Source organism: Argiope bruennichi, chromosome 1 (genome assembly GCF_947563725.1).
Source record: "Argiope bruennichi chromosome 1, qqArgBrue1.1, whole genome shotgun sequence".
NCBI classification, from domain to species: Eukaryota; Metazoa; Arthropoda; class Arachnida; order Araneae; family Araneidae; genus Argiope; species Argiope bruennichi.
Window position 1 is genome coordinate 100,714,131 of NC_079151.1, and position 19,191 is coordinate 100,733,321.

General features: G+C 28.2%; 1 protein-coding gene across 1 annotated transcript in view; it reads right to left on the reverse strand.

Moving 5' to 3' along the window:
* Positions 1-286: 286 nt before the first annotated feature.
* LOC129976062 (putative sodium-dependent multivitamin transporter) overlaps positions 287-19,191 on the reverse strand; it is a 29,780-nt gene continuing 10,875 nt past the window's right edge. The window contains exons 4-13 of the mRNA XM_056089425.1: positions 18,610-18,729; positions 17,277-17,431; positions 14,347-14,484; positions 12,203-12,341; positions 10,657-10,867; positions 7,180-7,334; positions 4,091-4,293; positions 2,673-2,770; positions 1,536-1,644; positions 287-472 (exon numbers count right to left, since the gene is read on the reverse strand). Coding sequence (XP_055945400.1) covers positions 469-472; positions 1,536-1,644; positions 2,673-2,770; positions 4,091-4,293; positions 7,180-7,334; positions 10,657-10,867; positions 12,203-12,341; positions 14,347-14,484; positions 17,277-17,431; positions 18,610-18,729 — 1,332 coding nt within the window. The 3' untranslated portion in view covers positions 287-468. The remainder of the gene's footprint in view (positions 473-1,535; positions 1,645-2,672; positions 2,771-4,090; positions 4,294-7,179; positions 7,335-10,656; positions 10,868-12,202; positions 12,342-14,346; positions 14,485-17,276; positions 17,432-18,609; positions 18,730-19,191) is intronic.

A 19,191-nucleotide genomic window follows, 5' to 3' on the forward strand; every position in this document is an offset into this window, starting at 1 on the left:
TATTGTCGTCTAGAAGTCTGTTGAAACAATTAGTGCAGGTGGTGACTTCTGTTGATTATTTAAAAAATAATTCTGGTGATTTATTATATCAGCTAGCCGGAAAGGATTAAATATGTGCTTGTGTTAAAATAGTAGGTAACCATATTTGAGTTCTATGCCATTTGCAAGCAAGAATTATTTTTTTCTCTACTTCCTTGATAGCAAAGGTTTTTTTTTTTTTTTTTTTTTTTAAAGTAAAAATGTCATCAGTTTTTATTTTACCGAATAATTTTGAAGGTAGCACAGGTCAATGGGTTAGAATAAGTTCTAATTTTCTTCAAAACATTTTCCATTTTGAATAATAGATACCATTTGAATACCATCTTCATGAAACTTCATAGGTTTTTATACACTGTAAACATTCCGATGAGCAGGGCGGAATGAGAGGATTTACGGATTTAGATTGATCTCCATAGTGTAGTACTTGATTTACCTATTGAAATGAAAAAATAATTATTAGTTTTTTACATAACTAAAATTGATTAATTTTTTTTTGTTAAATCCTTTTACATTTTTTAATGGAGAATAATATTCAAAATAAATAAATAAATTATTTAACATCTACTTGAATAAAATGAATATTTGAAAATAATTTCAAGAGAAGCCCGGGATTTAAACATTCTATTTAAATCGATATAAATCAATTTGTTAAAATCTTTGATAACTTCTTGCTATAAAATACAAGTTTTCTACGTAAAAAATGTTTCAATGACATTTTAATGAAAATCATATCTGTGAACATAAAATAAATCCTCGGGATGCACAAAACATTTTTTAATTTAATATAAATTATAATGTTAGTAATGTATTTACAAAGTATGACAAAAAACATGAAATTGAAGTAAAAATATTTTTAAGGAAAATACAGAGTCCCAAACAACTTATTTATGATATGCACGTGAGCTAATTCGGAGACTGAAACATTGGCAACTTGGGAATAGAGATTCTTCTTCGGATGATTACAAACAAAGAAAAAAAAAATTCAGCTCGACATTAAATAAACGATGCAGTTTTTAGACCCAAACAGATATTTTTGAAAAAATTAAGTTTATCACTTAGCTTTGGTGTAATAATCGTTTGTTACAATTTTTGATGCAAAAGCCAGATAAAAAAAATCTCCAAGAACATTAAAAATAAGTTGAGACTAATTATATATAAAAATATATATATTATCAAAATTGGTTCAATCTTCGCTAGGTTCAAGGAATATGAATCTATTTTGAAACATATCTCTTATTCTTGAGCCGTGGTCTGAAGATGAAGATGAGATCTAATCTCTTTCCACAATTTCTAAGCAAACTGACGGAAGGACGTTTAGTTCCAAAGGATTTGGGCGTTCACTACAATTATTTACACGACGGTGTTTCAATGAAAACGAACTTACCGGGCGGACTTTCAATGAAAATGGCTCTACCATCAGGCCACAGCCAATTCATTGCCGAAGTTAGAGTATTCTTTGTAGTTACAGTTATAAATAAGAAAACGATAAGCGTTACCTGATGGTTTGAGAATGCATTTCAATGCCCACAGGTGTTTGAATGTGGCGGAACTTCACTAGAGTGCACAGCAGTTTTGGATCAACCTTTGCAGGTTTTTTTCGAAAATCTGTTCAAAATAATAAACAGTAATCAATATTTTACAGAAATTATACTTAATGGAATATTGATTTTCTTCGTCCCCCCCCCCCTTCTCATTTCTTACCAGTTAAGTATTTAGATACTTTTCAACCCTATCAGAATTATAGTATATACGTGCATTACGGGGCACCTCTTTTCACGAACTAATCAGTTTCATTTCATATTCAGCAATTTTTAAGCCAATAGATAAATAGTTTATTAGCATTAATTTTTATTGTAATAATCCAATGCAACTGTATATACTATAATTTCTGATTCCGTGACATTCTTGGTTTTACGCAATATTATGTAAGCAAATGTTCGGTATTTATAAATACGGTAATTGCAAAACGGATGTTAGGAAACAGGAATCTAAGCAATTATGCCTAACAAAGTGTTAATATCATTCTAGCATTTCATAATTCATATAACTTTAGTCTTTTCAAATTTATATATTTAGCAAGAAGAAGAATGAAAATTTTTTAATAGATCCTATATTAAACTATATAAAATATGTAAGTTGATAACGGTGACGTTAATTTTATTTTCAGATTTTGCATGGTATTGTAAAAAGAATTGTTTGTAGTTATTATTCAGTTTTTATCCTTTAGTAACCCCAAAAGTTACTAGTCCGGCAAAATGCAGAAATTTAAACTACAAAATAAAATTTGGTCTGGAAAAAGAAATGCGTGTATGAAAAAGTGTTATCAAACACTTATTAAAATTCCTGTCAAGATATAAAAGTTCTTGAGCAATCGAAAAAAAATCATGTCAGAAGAATTTTTAACTCTTCAGTTGTTTTATCTCTTAATTTGTACCTGTTGATATGAGAGTCGTGACTTATTCTTTTGTAGTTTTAGGAATAAATTAGCACAATCTTAACCATAATGTAGCTTTTCATTTCTCTTTAAACTTAAAAAAAAAAACATTATTATTTATATTTTTTTCCATGTGCAACATTTTCTCATTTTACTAAAAAATATGTTTCATTGCTTATTCACAAAATTTAATACTTACCAAGACTTCTACTTGCAATATAACCAATTAATATAGTTAAAGCTGCTCCGATGCAGTATGTCCAGATATAAGATATTCCGTGCATGGGAAAATATTTCCTGTAAAATTATAATATCTTTATGGTTTATTAATACTAATATTTATTTCTACTTTAAGGAAGCATGCTGATATTTAACTTTCTTTATACATGTCATTTTTGAGAGAACGCTGAATTATTTTTATTATATTTTAATACAGATTTTTTTTAAATTAAGGGACCGAAAATGGTATGTATTTGATTGCATTTGATCGTTTAAATATTCACAATTCATTGGTCTGTATAATCTTATTGAAATATAATCTAAATATGTTAGTTAACGCCAAACGATTTGCTATTATATTTTTTTATTATTATGTTAGTTGTTGTGAATTATATCGTTATTAAATTTTTCAGAAGATGATCAACCAAATAAAAACAAAAAGATCTGCATCGTATTTCTTCTGTATTTCAATGTTTTTTCTGAAATGCTTTAAAGAATGAAACACATTTTTGGAAATTGTTTTTCTCTTATAGACGCTTTAAGAGAAATATCAGAATCTACTTCTAAATAAGAAGAAAAAAAATGAACTATCATTGTATCAAATGTAAATAATTACTTTAGACTTAACATGAATTTTCGGCTATTATTTGTGAGAAAATAAATATGTTACATTTCTAAAATTTTATAAAACAAAGGTTCACCCAAATTCATATAAATTGAGCGATTTAGTCTTTTATCACTAAATTTATATGACCAGCATTTTTTACTTATTTTAAAATTCCATTTCATACGATGGGTTTTATAATAATGATAACTTTTTTAATAATGAGAAAAATTCCTGATTAATTTTGATGTTTATTTCCCTTAACATATCAGAGTTTCAGCAGAAGATCAGTATATGCTACAGACCTTTTGCACCACAACCACTACCGAACAAAAGATACTGTTGTATCAGTAATTCTCTACATTCGAAATACCGATAACCCGTCAAAACAAGAAGATAAGATATTTTTCCTCTACAAACTTTAACTATCGTCTTTAAGATGATTAAGGGACTCATCTTTGCAATGGCTCCTCCCCATTCACTTTTGTGAAAACGCTGGCTACTGGAAACATCGGATCTGTGAAATGTCGGATTACAGAGATCACTTTACCAGTATACTGGATTTTTTTAAAATTCACTCACAACCTATACAATACATCTCGTAACACAAGGAAGGCTTGTTTCATTTTCTTGTTTGCATTTTAGAACACACATTCTCAATCACTTAAAAAATAAATTCCAAAATTCTGGAAACAGGAAATTGGCAGTCGAACTTTGTAAAATAATAATAATAATAATTTTTTTTTAAAAAAACCGAGGAATTATATTTTAATACAATATTAAGTTCTACTTACTTCATATCTACAGAAAGTGTTGAATTGGTTGCTTCGCTCTTTAAATGCCACAAAGAAGAACTGTAATCTGTTACATTTCCTTGTCCGGAGATACAGCCCTCATTGTGAAAAGGTAATCCTTCGTATGTCTTCCCAAACAGACTGGTTCCCAATCCGAACCAGGCAGAAAAAAGAGAGGCAATGGATAGACCAATAAGCACACCCTAGAATTAAAAAAAAATTATACAGAAAAACTACATACAGAGTGGCAACAAAAAGTCTTTTTTACCCCTAAATTAACTTGAGCCTCTACTATTGTCATAATTATTCCGGCATAGCATACGATCTACATTGTGAGATCAGTTACAATTCCACTTAGCGGCAAACAATGGAAGCTTTCCTATCTCGAAAAGATTTGGAGGGGGGGGGGATCAATTATAAGATTACAGAGAGTCTTCGATTTAGACGGAAAAGGAACAACTTGACTGTAATAAGGCAAAGAACAAAATGTATATTTTTTCAGTCGAGATTTCCGAAATCATGATGTCATGCAATATGACAAAAGCATGTCAGAAGGCAAATAAATAAATAAAATAAAATAAATAGTTATCATCACACCTTTATTTTCGGTATTCAAACTGCTATCCATTGTCTATAATGTATATTTGGGCTCTTGTTTGAATTTCACCTCTAAACCATATATTTGATGTACTGGCACAAATAACAGTAATAGATTACAGGAGCCTTGAATGTTGGAATAAACCTGCTATTTGGATTATTTTCAGAAACAAAAGTATATTGGAGTCTTTTTTTCTTTTTTTTTGTTGCGAAAAATAACATCTTCCCTTTTTTATTCATATCTTATGAAATCACAATTTCAGAAGAGGAGAACGAATATGCATTTTAAACATTCTGTTCTTTGTATTAATGCGCACAAGGTACCGTCTAATACTTATTCGAAGACATTCTGCAATTTTGTAATTGACTTTTTTTCCGTATTTTGTACTATTTTCCATTTTTTACCACCAGGTGGCGTTGTAACCGATCATACATGTGGAGCGCATGGTCACATTATTATACTTAAATACCAAGTTTGTGACTGTTGTGTTATTACCGTTTTCAGTTAATCTGGGATAAAATGGCTTTAGTGGATACCCTGTTAGATTAGGATGTTCATTCTAATCTTAACTCATTAGCTAATTTTAAATCTTTAGGAATAGGCATATACTTCCACTTGAATAAATATTTTAAATGACGTAAAGAATGACATTTAATGTTATTTGAATCAAAAAAGCACGTTTGAATATATCACGAATGCTAACTTTCTATAAAGTACACCGGTTCTAATAATTTTATTTAGAACAACATTCTTGACACATTAATAATTTAAACAGGGGGAAAAAACCCTGTTTTTCTTATACATACTTCTGATTGCGTTATGAATATTTAAATTTCACTGTCTTAGATCCATTAATGGCTGCCTTGAGGAAAAACAGTGCATTGATTGGCAGGTCTCCCTCGAAACGGCATTTGAAATAGTCAAATATCATCTACAATAAAATCATTAAAAGCTTTGTTACTTGGTTAGCATTTGATGTAGATGAAGAGGTTTCTTTTTAATTTTAAATTGTAGAATGATATGGAAATCTTATTAAAAGTGATTAATAGTACCAAAAACTGTATAAAAATTTAGATATCATAATTCTTTCAGAATGCGTTTATTGATTCAAACCGTGTAAAATATAACCTTTTACATCATTTAGAGCATTTCCAGTTCAAAATATAGGCCTGTCTGTAATGGTTTGGTAACAGGTTGAGCCACGATTAGAGAAAATGCACTGTATAAAAAAGCATGCGAACAATTAACTTGAATTAAAGTTTTTTTTTTTTACTTTCAATGTAATTATTAAATATTAGTAAAGTACTATCGTACCGTACACATAGAAAGTAAATGGATTTTTTTTTTTAAATTTAAGGTGTATTCAAACTATATTTGCTTATTCAAGATTTTTTGAAAAGAATTTTAATTTGTATTCTTATTAACGATTCTAAATTTCAGACGGAATTACAAGTCTAAATTAGTAAAATGTTATCGCACAAAAATAATTTTTATCACCTTAAAATTCTAAAAATAGTTTTCCAATGTATTCATTTTAACTTTCGTCAAATTATTTTCCTAATTTTAATAATTTTTAAAAAGTATTCTTATGCATAATTCCCAACAATACTTTTCATTACTGCAGTGAAATTCAAACCGTTTTCATTTTTCTTAACGATATTTAATCGCATGATTTTCTTCCACATTTGAAAGCTAACAAAGAAATAATCTGTAAATTATCTACGTAGTTTCGATGAAGATGTATAAAATAATAGACAAACAACATAATATACCTATTGTAAAAAAATAAACAATCATTAACCATCTATTTATATATATGTGTGTGTGTGTAATGATATTTTAAAATCTAATTTAATTAATTTCTTAATTTTTATCTTAATTCAGCCCATATTAACTTCATTCTAAAATATTCTCTTATTTCTTAATCCCATTCCACTTTTTCTATTTAATTAATTTAACGGAAAGATCTGTAAAAAGGCTTTCGTCAGTGGTTCCCACGCTCCGAGGGAAGGGATAAAAAAATTGCTGACCTAAACAAATTCTTCTAAAAGATCCCTATGATTCTCTTGCTTGGATCGACACGTGTAGGAAATCCCTATCGGAATCTTATGGTATATAAGACCTGGGAAAAATTATTTCTCCCTCTTTCAGCTTTTCCTCATTTCGCTCTGAGTCGTTCTCTGTTGATGTGCTCATCGCTTATGCTTGTACATAAATCATGCTTCCTGGGATGAAATAAAACGAAGTTAAGAATTCAAAGAATCCTCTCTGTCTTCAACCACGATTCTGCTTCAAAAATTATGTTTACATATATATATATATATAGGTAATGGGTTTATTAAAACATTAGCTATTTTAAGTGATAAATAATAGCAACGGCATTAGGAATTGAGTTTTAAAATATATTGCTGAAACACTTAGCTGGATAATTTACGAAATTGTACTCATTTTACAAAAGAATAATTCACAAAGTTTCATTTCATCTTCTTACCAATTCATTGCTCCTTTCTGTGAAAACTCCAAGAACATAAACGCCAAGAGTAGGGCCCAAGACCATACCATCCAGAACAACCACAGCTTGTAGAACACTTGAAAACCGAGAAGTCGTAAAGGCTAACCCAATAATTACTAAACCATGTATGATGACTATAGAAAAAAATTAATACATATAGGTAAACAACACGTACACGCATCAGAAATTAATCTTCATTTGATTTGATAAACATTTTCATCGTATCAAATTGACTGTTATGATCATGACTTCTCTATTATATATAAGTAGAATGTGTATTTTTTGGCGATCTACAGTGCAAGCCGTTTGAACTACCAAATTTAGCACAAATATGTCTGCACGTAGGAGGGAAATATTCATATTAAAGCAATTTTCCAAAAATTATAGTATAAAATAACAATAAATTGACAACTAAATAAAGGAATTTTTTCGTCATAAAATTTGAAAACATTACTGCAAAAAGATTATTTTTATACCGCTTTAAAATTGAAAAAAATATCTTTTCATAATGCAAATTTAGTTTTTCCCAAAGTTTTCTTGAGAATTAAAAAATTGTTTTAAATAATTTTCAACAATACTTTTCATTGCTGTTATGAAATTTAAACAGTCTTCATTGTTTCATGAAACGTATCATCACATGTTTTTCTTACATTGTTCGATGCTAAAATAGGAGATTCCTTTTATTTTCATCTTCTCTGGCAGCATCGTATTGAAAGTATGCTTTCTTATTTTATTTCATTCATTTTTTTAAGGTAATCTAAAAATAAAGTGGACAAAGATATTAAATATATGAGTAAATAAACATGGTATTCTAAACTACAGTAATTTCTATTTTTATATCAGTATATTAGATAACGCAGGCCATTAAGATTTTTATACGATTTTAAAATATGATTTGATTTAACCTTTCTAGGGCCGTGGGAAGTATGCTTCCCACCAAATTTATCAATCTTTGTATGAAATTATGTAGGTTGGCATAAGTTCTGACAATTTTTTTAGAAAGACAGAAACTTAGATGCTTCAGTTCTTTATCTTACACAAAATAATGTGTCTTGATTTGTTACTTAATTATTAATTAACCAAATTAATTAAGTAATCAAATTTAATTTATCTAATAAGCTAAATGAATCCCTTTTCTTATTCTAATTTCAAGCCTAAAAATATTTTAACATAATATGACTAGAAAAAAATGGCCACTTAAAGGGTTAATATCTCTTTGTGACTTAAAAAAAGCTCACAAAGAGACACTAAGATATAAAGAAACAAAAATAATGCTATTTGAATTTCTATTTAATTTTGAAATTCAAAAATTCTCTACTGACAGAAACATGAATATCAAATTATACAATCAATAACTGATTGTCATTGCAATCGCATCATTCTAAATTTATTATGTGATGCGGTGGTTTTAATTACCTATCTAAGATCGAAAATCCATTTTCTAATCCTCAGTAATAAAATATATCATTAAACACAGAAAGGTATTTGTTGCAAAAAAAAAAAAAAAAAAACCCGCACGCGAACACAAAGAAAACATTCAGCGTTACATTTCTAAGACATTACAAAATTTGAATAGCTAAACATAAAAGAACTGATTCAAAGTTCTAGAAAAACTACGCATGCGCCGGTTTCCATGGCAATCAGAGCTGGAAAGAGGAAAGAGCGTCCCTACATCCGAACATTATGCATAAAAGACTTAATAGATTTCAAAAGTGTTGTTACTTTTCAATAAATCTCAGCATGATTCTTGAAGGCAACACATTTATTAGACACAGAAAACGAAAAAAAAAAAAAAAAAACACAAAAAAACACAGATATTGACAATTAAGCACACAACATCATGTTAAACAGTTCACGGGAGGAATGCGCCGGAATGAGCCAAAAGCGTAATCACACAGATATTCCTACGCGAAAAAAATAGTCCGCTAGCTTCAACCCAACAAAAAGCAAACAACATTTTGGGTAAACCATCTGGTCGCCATAGGTAAATAAAATAAAAGGAATATAAAAGATTACATACTCAATTTATTTCCCTTTTCTAAAAGTAGAATTTTGTATTCCGTGAGCAAACATTTTTTACACGTTTTATTGACTGAGCTTCACTCATATTTATAAATTTGTAATCCACTTTATATTCTCTTTCTGAAGTATTGCAGCATAGTTGTTACTCTTAATGATAAAAAAAGAATTAAAATTTTCAGAATTTAATTCTCAATAAATTGTTTCATTTTAATGACATTTTGATTCACATGTATTAGAAATGTAGAAAATTGATAATTCTGTAATAATATTAAATTATAATGTAATAAATACAATGATGATAATTAAACGATATATTAATCAATTAAGAAAATAATATTGAATATGAGATAGGTTTAAAAATTTTTATGTAATCTATATAAATATTTCTCTTATACGTTTTTCCCAAAACGCATTATTTAACGATAGGATTTGGCAACATTGCTGGGATGATCATCGGATTTCATCAAAACAAAAATAAACGCGATTCTCATTTCGATCGTTTACATATAAAACGGCAAGCAAAAATCTCAAAGCACTACAATTACTGTTTACTTATATTAATTAAACATGAATCTCAATCGTGTTGTTAAATACTATCAAAACAATGGAGTTTCATTAATTCACAAAATTGGCATACCTATCGTTAAATCTAAATAATTTGTTTTCAGGCTTCTCTATAAATAATCTCAAAACTTTTTCACTTTCATAATTTTCATTCTTATTTCATTCGTTTTCAAAATGTTTTCTTTTTTCAAGTTCAATAAAATTTACTACGCTTTGACAGAAATTAAGGCATTATAAGCAAATAAATTAAGCTCAATCATAATGGTTTTGTTTTGTTTTTGCAATAACTCAACTAGGACTTAACGTCTTCATAGTAACGAGCCAGTTAATTGCTATGCAATTGCTACATTATCCACCGGAATTTGGCTAGCGTGAGGGAATAAAGGGGAAGCTTTCTAGTATAGTAATAAATCAAAAAATAAATTAAAGATTTAAAACAATAAAATAAATACTAATAAAAATACAATAAGATCAAATTATACTTTTATTGATATCCTAAATAATGATATATATAAAACAATTATTGCTTTTAAAAATATGAAAGTTAAAACAAAAATCGTAAAAGTTAAAAAAAAATCCTATTAATAAAATTAATAAATTAAGCTGTAATCGATATCACAACAAAGCAAAATAGCTAAACATTAAAACATATGAGTGAGTCTAAAATTCTTATTTACTTGAGAGTTTTTCTGTCTGATTTCTAAGAATCGATTCTATAGCAAAGAATTTATTACAAAATTTCTGTTGAAAAAAAATCGTTAATTTTTTCCAAGGTCTGTACTTACTGGCATAAAGTTGTTTGAAAGTAATATAGCAAAATACGACATCAAATCATGTCAAGATATAGCAAAATATGTCAATACTTCTTACCTAATGCTTTAGCCAAAGCATTGAATTTCCATGCCGATGCCTTTGGATGTTCAGAAAAGTTCGCCTTTATGAAATCTTCTACGAAGATGGTCGACAGAGAATTTAGAGCGGAAGACAGAGAACTAAGTGAAGCACATAAGATTCCAGAAATGCACAACCCCACGAGTCCTGGAAATCTATTTAGACGGCTAACGATGTAGTAGGGAACTATCTGTAAGTATTTTTTTTAAAAAAATGCTCATTCCAATAGGAAATAATATGAAATTTTAAGTGTTTGTGTATGAAACTCCTGTACTGTGTTTCTCTTCTGTCGTAAAGAATGCATCAGTATCAAGCAATTGATTGCAAAATAATAATAATAATAATAATAATAAATTGCAATTTCAAAATGATTGTAAAAAAGTTTCATATAGTTGTTAATTTAAAAATCATGCTTTCATATTAAAAAGAATATTGTTAATCGTTTTTGTTCATTTATCTTTTAAATTCTTACTATTTCAGCTACATTATTCTATAAAAATTTGCAGATAATTCTTAATATCTAGTACTTCAAATTAGTTTTAATTCCTAATTAGATACCACATTTTATTTTTAGACATTAATTGTCATTTACTTCCAATGAAAGTATACCTGAACTATTAAGCACACAAGAAAGCAAAATTCATGTTAAATTAAAATCGTCTGATCTGAAAATAAATTTAATATTTTCTAACTGCTATTTTATGAGAGCCGTTGTAGCTTTCGCGAAGAATAGATTTATAAATACATATAAATTTAATATATCGCCTTCAAAAAGTGGGTATTGCGAATTGACCGTGGAAATCGCACAACTTTTGTGAAAATTTCGCAAATTGTTTGGAATATGCGCACAATGTTTTGAATTCTGATATTTTAGCACGTCAGTTTTGTTCCCATGTCAAAAATAATTCTATTATGTTACAATACACTTTTTCCCACTTACATACATATTTAAAAATCATAAAAATGTTAAATTCATGTTATATATTTTTTAGGATTTTATTAGTAATTTAATGAGATACGATAATTTTCTTTTAGTGAGTGAAACAATTTTTGAGAAATATATAATAGTTTCCGAGATACTGTAGAAAGTTCATAAGGCTCTTTCAACATTGGAAGTGTCATTTTTCAAAACCTGTAACTCTTAAAATTTTCATCATATTATATAATGAGCATAATTTTATTTAAATATTAATTTTATTTAAAGATTAATTTTATGACGATAAATCGATCCAAAAAATATTGGTAACCATAAAGGAAAAATTTCAAGATTTTAATTAATTCGCTTAATCAATTCGTTTATTAGAACAAATTAGTCACCTCGAGTCATTTTCATCGACACATATTGTATGCAGAGATATACCAATGCTGTTTATGCTGATTTTAAAGTAATTCTATTAACTCTTCAGTTCCTTCACAATGTAATTGCTAGTAAATATATCAAATGAAAAATCAAAAACAAATCAAGAAAAAATCTAGTATTTATGAAAGAATATTAATTAATAAATGTATTTTTAAGTATTCTAACCTGATCGGCTTTGATAAGTCCTGTTCCACTCTTTTCATTCAATGGGTCACAATTCTGAAATATTGCATACAAAGCGAGTCCAACAGTCGTTGTTAGAAAACCCATGGCAAAAGATGGGACGGTACTCCATAAAGCAGCACTAGAAATGAACAATACAAAAAAATATACTAACTCCTTCACAAATCTATGGAATTTGACTCAATATAAAGGAGTCAAATTATATAGATTTATTATTCAATATTAAATTGCATTTCGAGTTTTAAATTACCAGATTTTATAATCTCGACTTAAACGCAAGTTTAAGAACACAGTGACAGATTTCTTCAAAAAATTTTTATACAATATTAGAAAACAAAAGTAAAAAAAAAATGCCCTCTTCTTATTTTACAGAAAAAAATAATTTACTGCAGATCGAGAATAACTGATTGGAGCAGTCATGAGAATCTGTAGATCCGAGAAATTCAATATCACATTAAACTGTTCTCTCTATATTCATAAAGTTATTATAAAAAAAAAGACATACTGATTTTTGTTTATTTTAAATATTACATAGTTTCACACGGATTGTAGAATCCCCCCAGCGTTATTTTCCGAACTACAAATTAACGGCACTTTTTAAATTTTAAGCTACTGATATCTCTTGACTATGAAAGGAACTTTCTTTTTGGATGATTTAAACATGAAATACTGAATATCACAATAATTCAGACAAGCGATGATAATTAGAAAGTCTCAAAGCATTATACAGAATTATCTAATTCTCTTTTAAAAGCTTTATTTAACTTTAGAATTCGAAGTTGTTCCAAAGACACTGAGAATCCTCTGTGTCTGTATTTTCTGTAAAATAAGACATCCTCTGTTCCAACAAATATATATATATATATAAATGCTAAGTTTCAAAAGTCCCAAGATGTTCAGGTATGGATTAATTTTTGATACACTGACGTACAATTTTTTGCAACTTGATAAATCCAATCTTTTTAAAAAAAATTGTGTTAGCCGGTATTTTGCACAGAAGTAGAAATGATAGTGACAGATTTATCGAAGAAGAATTGTTACTTGTAAAATAAATCCGAATGATGATGTTTCAAACAGTTCAATCCTCTTTTTCATTAACTAATTAGTACTTATATGGCTTACGGTTGCCAAATAGCGTTCCTCGGAAATTTGTTATCAACTGGTCTTCCATATTTTACACAACTTTAGCACAGATTTTATTTTATGGTTGTGATTCAGAAATTAAAAGAAATGCGCAAAATATATAAGATCAAATTTGTTTCCATTGTAAGCTAATTGTTTCTGTTTAATTGTACAGTTGGTGATAAAAGCCCAGTTGTATTTCATAACATGCTTTTTTTTAATATTTAACTAATTCATAAAAAAAATTGATAATTATAAATAAATATTTATTGTAATTCAGGATAAGGTGGTAAATGTTATGAAATAAGTTGGAAAAAAAAATATATTAGACTTGGGATGACTTCGAAAAATTTAAATTTGAAATATTTGGAACTATTATACTGTACTTTCAATATTGTTTGATATATAGTTGCATAGGTTTTGCAACAGGGTTTTTGTTTAATAAATAATTACGCTTAGCTAATACTGACAGCATTTCTTTATATATTTCGAACATAATTAGATTTTTATATTTAATATTCAGCTTACAATTTATATATGTCAGTAAACGATGGCTTTTTTCTAATTGCCTTTTAATTTATATATTGCATATTAGCAATTTGCAAATGCCCATAAAATCTGTAAATTTTGAAATGGCTAGAAATTTGCCAAAGCTGACTTCAATCTTGAGACATCAATATCTATGCAAAATGAAATTAATAATTAAACAATGAAAAAAAAATTTAAAACAAAAATCGTGTGAAATTCTAACAAACTACAGCTAAGTAAAAAGTTTAGAATGATTGGTTGAATGAAAACAATGTTTATGACATCGTAATTACATGTCTTATGACATCTAATAACAAGATGCTGACTCTGTTGTGTCTTCGCAGCCTTTCTTCTCATGTAAAAAATATATTTCAGAATTAATTTAGCATAGTGCAGTAGAAATAAATTTTGTGAATATGATTTGATTCCATTTCTTAGCCAATACTGCAAATGCGAAACATTTCTTTCGTACTTACGACTGTGAATCCTTCAAACTTCTAACGGCTAAAAGTCTCTGAATTTCGAACTGGTTCACCGCATGTGCTATTCCAAATTGAACTCCATATGCGAGGGAATTCCAAAAGGTGTATGGAATTCTAAAATCTCCTGAAAAACTGTAAAGAGGTATTTACACAAAAATAACTTTAAAACAAGAAATTTTGTCATATTTTCATTTTAGTTAATGGTATAGATAGCTTGAACGTTAATTTGAGTAGAAAATGCTTTTATAAAAATAATTCAGAAAAGTGAGAAGCTAATTCCATTTTCAGAATATTATACTAACCTAAGTTTTAAAAAATGGAAACACATATAAAAGGAAAGTACTCTAATTATGAGACAATATAAACAAAAAAAATATTTATTTGAAAAATTTTACAATAAAAAGATATTTTATTATAAAATTTACTTCTATTACTTCTTATAATAGAATAAAGAGTCAAAGGATATTAGTTAAATATTTTAAATAAAAGTATAAGCAATGGAGAAATTTCAAGGTATAGAAATTTATACTTAATTTGGCTAGACGTTTTTGAAAGAATTGTGAACCAGAAAGCTGACAAAAAATCTCTAAATCATCTTAAAACAGTTTAAAATAAGTAATATATTTAATAGAATGTTAATAATATTAAAAAAAATTCTTACTGGAAATATTCCATTGAATGCAATGCAGTTTACCAAAATTGGTACATGTCAATTGAACAAAGAACTGCTAATTTATTTTTTTAGGTACTGATGAGCAAGGTTGCTTACGAATAAAGTCTTTTGAATAATAAATCCCAGATCCATTTAAAATATTCACGATTCTTATGAATTAAGTTGTTGTTGTTTATAATGGCACTTGCCATGGACAAGCTCGCTGACGAAGTCAGTGATTTTAAGCCAAGGGGGCGTCTCTTATTTTAGTAGCGCCAACTAGGGCCAAGAGTACGTCTTAGCTACTCACACATCATATTCGCTTGCACAACCCCTTTTTACAGGGGGGCACATTCACACATCTCACAGAGAGAACAGGAAGAACAACCATGCCCGAACCGGGACTCGAACCCATTACGCCCTGGTCACGGGGAAGACGCGCTACCCCTATGCCAGGACGCCGGCGAATTAAGTTGTAAAGGAGAGAAGATATTTGAGTATAATGAAAACATAAACCATTTCAATTGATTTTAAAATTGAAATTTCATTTTCTTTTAGCATAAAAATTGCTGAGCAAGTAACATCACAGGCTTATCGCATCACAACTTATATATTTATAATTTAAAATAGGAGAAACATTTTAACACATACTATATTATATTCAACAGAAATCATTTTCATAGCATTTTAGCGTATATTGTTAAAGAGAAGAATTTAGCAGTCTAAACTTATTCATTCAACCAGAGCAAAATAAATCGTTTGGTTTTTTTTTCTAAGCAAATGTTGATCTAGTTCTTTTAAACTAACATAGAAAAATAAAGTTTAATTCACATTAACATTAGAACTTCATCGAAATAATTTAATACGTTTTTCGAATGCATCTCAAGTGAGCAGATTATATACCAGCAATAAATCTAATTATCGAAGCCACTGAAACTAGAAAAGATGATTTCCAATAAATGCGTTATAAAAGAGTGTCATAAATTTTCTGACATTGCATTACATTTTTAAAGGCTCTCTTTCCTATAGAATGCTATTGATAGAAGAAGTTGAATGATTATTAATGTAATAATTTGTTAGTTTGTTACATAAAATCAATAGCTTCATTAGCGAAAGAAGTCCAAAAATTGCTTTCCGAAGAAAATAAAAATAATTTTTATTGTTCTTATTTATTATTTTTAACTTATTTTTATACAAGAGTATTTGTCTAAAAGACTTATTTAATAGCTATCCTTTCTTTATAATAGCTAACAGCGAGAATCAAATAGATAAAATAAATTTAGTACGAAAAAGCTGTGCTTTTTAATTTTTTTGTCCTTTTTATTTTCAAAATGCTTGTTAATTAACTTCTATCTGCAATTATATAAATGTTATTTGTATTTTTTCAAAAAGATCTCTAAAAATTAATGAATTTTTGTTAATCAAAGTAATTAGATGCTTGCTTATTTAACTAGAAGAACAAACACCTGATAATTGCAAACGAAATCAGAGCCATAATAAAATGAAAACAATAAAAACAGAGTAAAAATGTGATATTGATTTTACATATTTATTCTTCTTCGCTGCAACGATATACTCAGAAAAACTACACATAATAAAAAATCGAAACAAATAAATGAAAATGAGAAAGACCATGAAATTAGAACTGTTAGAATTCTTAGAATTTAAATTATATAAAATTAATTTTCTTATTCTTCATTTCCAAATTTGGCTCTTTGCAAAACAAGTGAAGTGAAACTTCTTTCTGTAAATCCAGGTTTTCCGTTGCGGATGGCAAATCAAATCTTTTGACTCATCAGAAAAATTAAATTAAATTAAATGAAAAAGTATTTGATAATTCTCGTTTTAAATCAGGAAGAAATATTCGAATAAGTACGTTAAAAGAAATCTGGAAAATGTAGCACTAAAATGTTGCTAAAAAAAATTTTAGCTTTTTTTTTTTTTTTTGAGAAAAGAGACAAAAAAAATTACTCAAAAATCAGCAAATAAGTCAGAAGTGTAAAAATGTCTTTAAAAGATAAATTTCTGTTCCATTCTATGATTTACTGATTCTTTCCTACATTAACTAGAAAAGATATTATGAGCGAATGTATGAGAAAAATCATTCAAAATAACACAATTATTAAATAAAAATTTCCTGTTTAAAATGTTTAAATTTGAACTTCGAGGTGTATTGAGTCATTTTATGACTATCTGTGTGCCATATTTCATGGCTATAAGTAAGTATATACATTTACTTATTTTCATAAGTATAAATTTAATCTGTACTTACTTGAGAAAATCCATTCGCCCACCGTCGTGAGCTGCTCGATAAACTTCCATAATGCCTCCAGCTTCATACAGGCTTTTTGAAAGAAGTACTATAAGGCATGCATACATCATAACAGCTTGGAATACGTCAGCCCACATCACAGCTTTTAAACCACCCTACGAAACAAAAAGTTCGCATGTTAATGTATAGAAATAATGATACGTTGAATTAGCTTTTCAGAAACAAGTACTACTCTGAAAATATTGTTACTAAAATTGTCCAGTGTGCACTGTGCAAGAAGTCCAACAAGCTTGATTAGGGGTTACGACGTATTATTCCACGGAAAACACAAACACAAATAGCAGAATATAGCTGAAACTTACACAAAGATAACCTTTGCGGAAATTGATAATATACTGACAAGCAACAAATCGCTATTACAAAATGATTATTTAAAACCACAGCTGGAGAACTCGACTAACTTCCTTTACTTTTTTCAAGTTTGTATAGTTTTTGTGACAGGGAATCGAATCTTCGAGAAAATAGATATTCCCATAATTCTTGTGTTTTCTAGAACCTTAATTTTTGTTAGCAAGGCTGGGATCATTGATTTGGCATCCATTCAGCATTATTAAAAAATACTTACAAATAGTTCTTCCTTATTATTAGATTAATGCGCAAAGAAGCATTATTAGAGATTTGAAACAACATAAAGAAGTGAAATCAGCAGGAGTGTTCTTCTGTCGATTTTCTTATATACTTTTATTATATTTATATACTTATATTTATACTTATTTTATATACTTATACTTATTTATATATATACTTATTTTATTTATATTTATATACTTATATTTATATACTTATATTTATTTATTATATACTTTGACACTTTTTCTTTTCGTTTATTCTTTTGTCTAGTTCAGAAACCCCTAAATATATTGAAGGGCTGTGGGCAGGAAACAAATGATTAATCTTCATAGTTTGCGGGCGAGGACGCCACTTCACTTTCGCAATTCCCGTATTTAATGGCACAGCATGTAACTTTCCAAAAATATAAGGATAAATTTTTTTATGCATTTTGGACTTTTTAAACCGATCGAACTCAAAGTTTGATACTTATAAATGATTATAATACCAGATATGCATCTTAAACTTTATTAATATGAGTTATCACGTTCAAATATACGCAAACATATAGGTATTGTCACCTGTTGTGTTTTACTGCCAATGTTTCGCGTTCTTGTGGAATGAAAGGTCGTTAACCGTTATTAAATTTGTTGAATTTCTCAAAAACAGAGATTCCGTAACCGTATTATTTGAATGGAAACTCTACTAGGAAAGAGAATCTCACCAATGCACTGAACCAAATGCATACTCCTCCGATGAGAACCAGGGAAGATTCAGGAGTAATTTCTGTAACCGCACTCACGGCAAGCGCAGGAGTGTAGATTACAACTGACATATTGAGTAACTGGAAGAAACAACCAAATAATGAAATTATTCATAAAATAAAAAAAGTCGAGTAATATAATCACATAATGCAAACTACTAAAGTTTCTGGAGCTCTACTAGTGGAAAATTGCATATAAAAGTTTTGTTCCCTGTAAAATATTATAATTCTAATGTTATAAAAAATTATATTTCCAGATAATGAATGATTCTAAATAAATTCTGTAAAATCTTAATGAATCAACTTCAAGTTTTCGAAGAATTCTCAGCAATATATCTTTAATGATTATTATCTTTATTATTATTATAAAGGGATCCTTAGGAAGGATCTTTAAAAGATCTTTAGGATTATTATTACGAGTATAAAGGGATATAGTTTATTTATAGCTACTATGATTATTACAATTAAGAATTATAGACTAAAGTTTCAATTCCAAGTAATCAAGATTTAAGTGTGGACAAGTACTATTTCTTTATAATAATT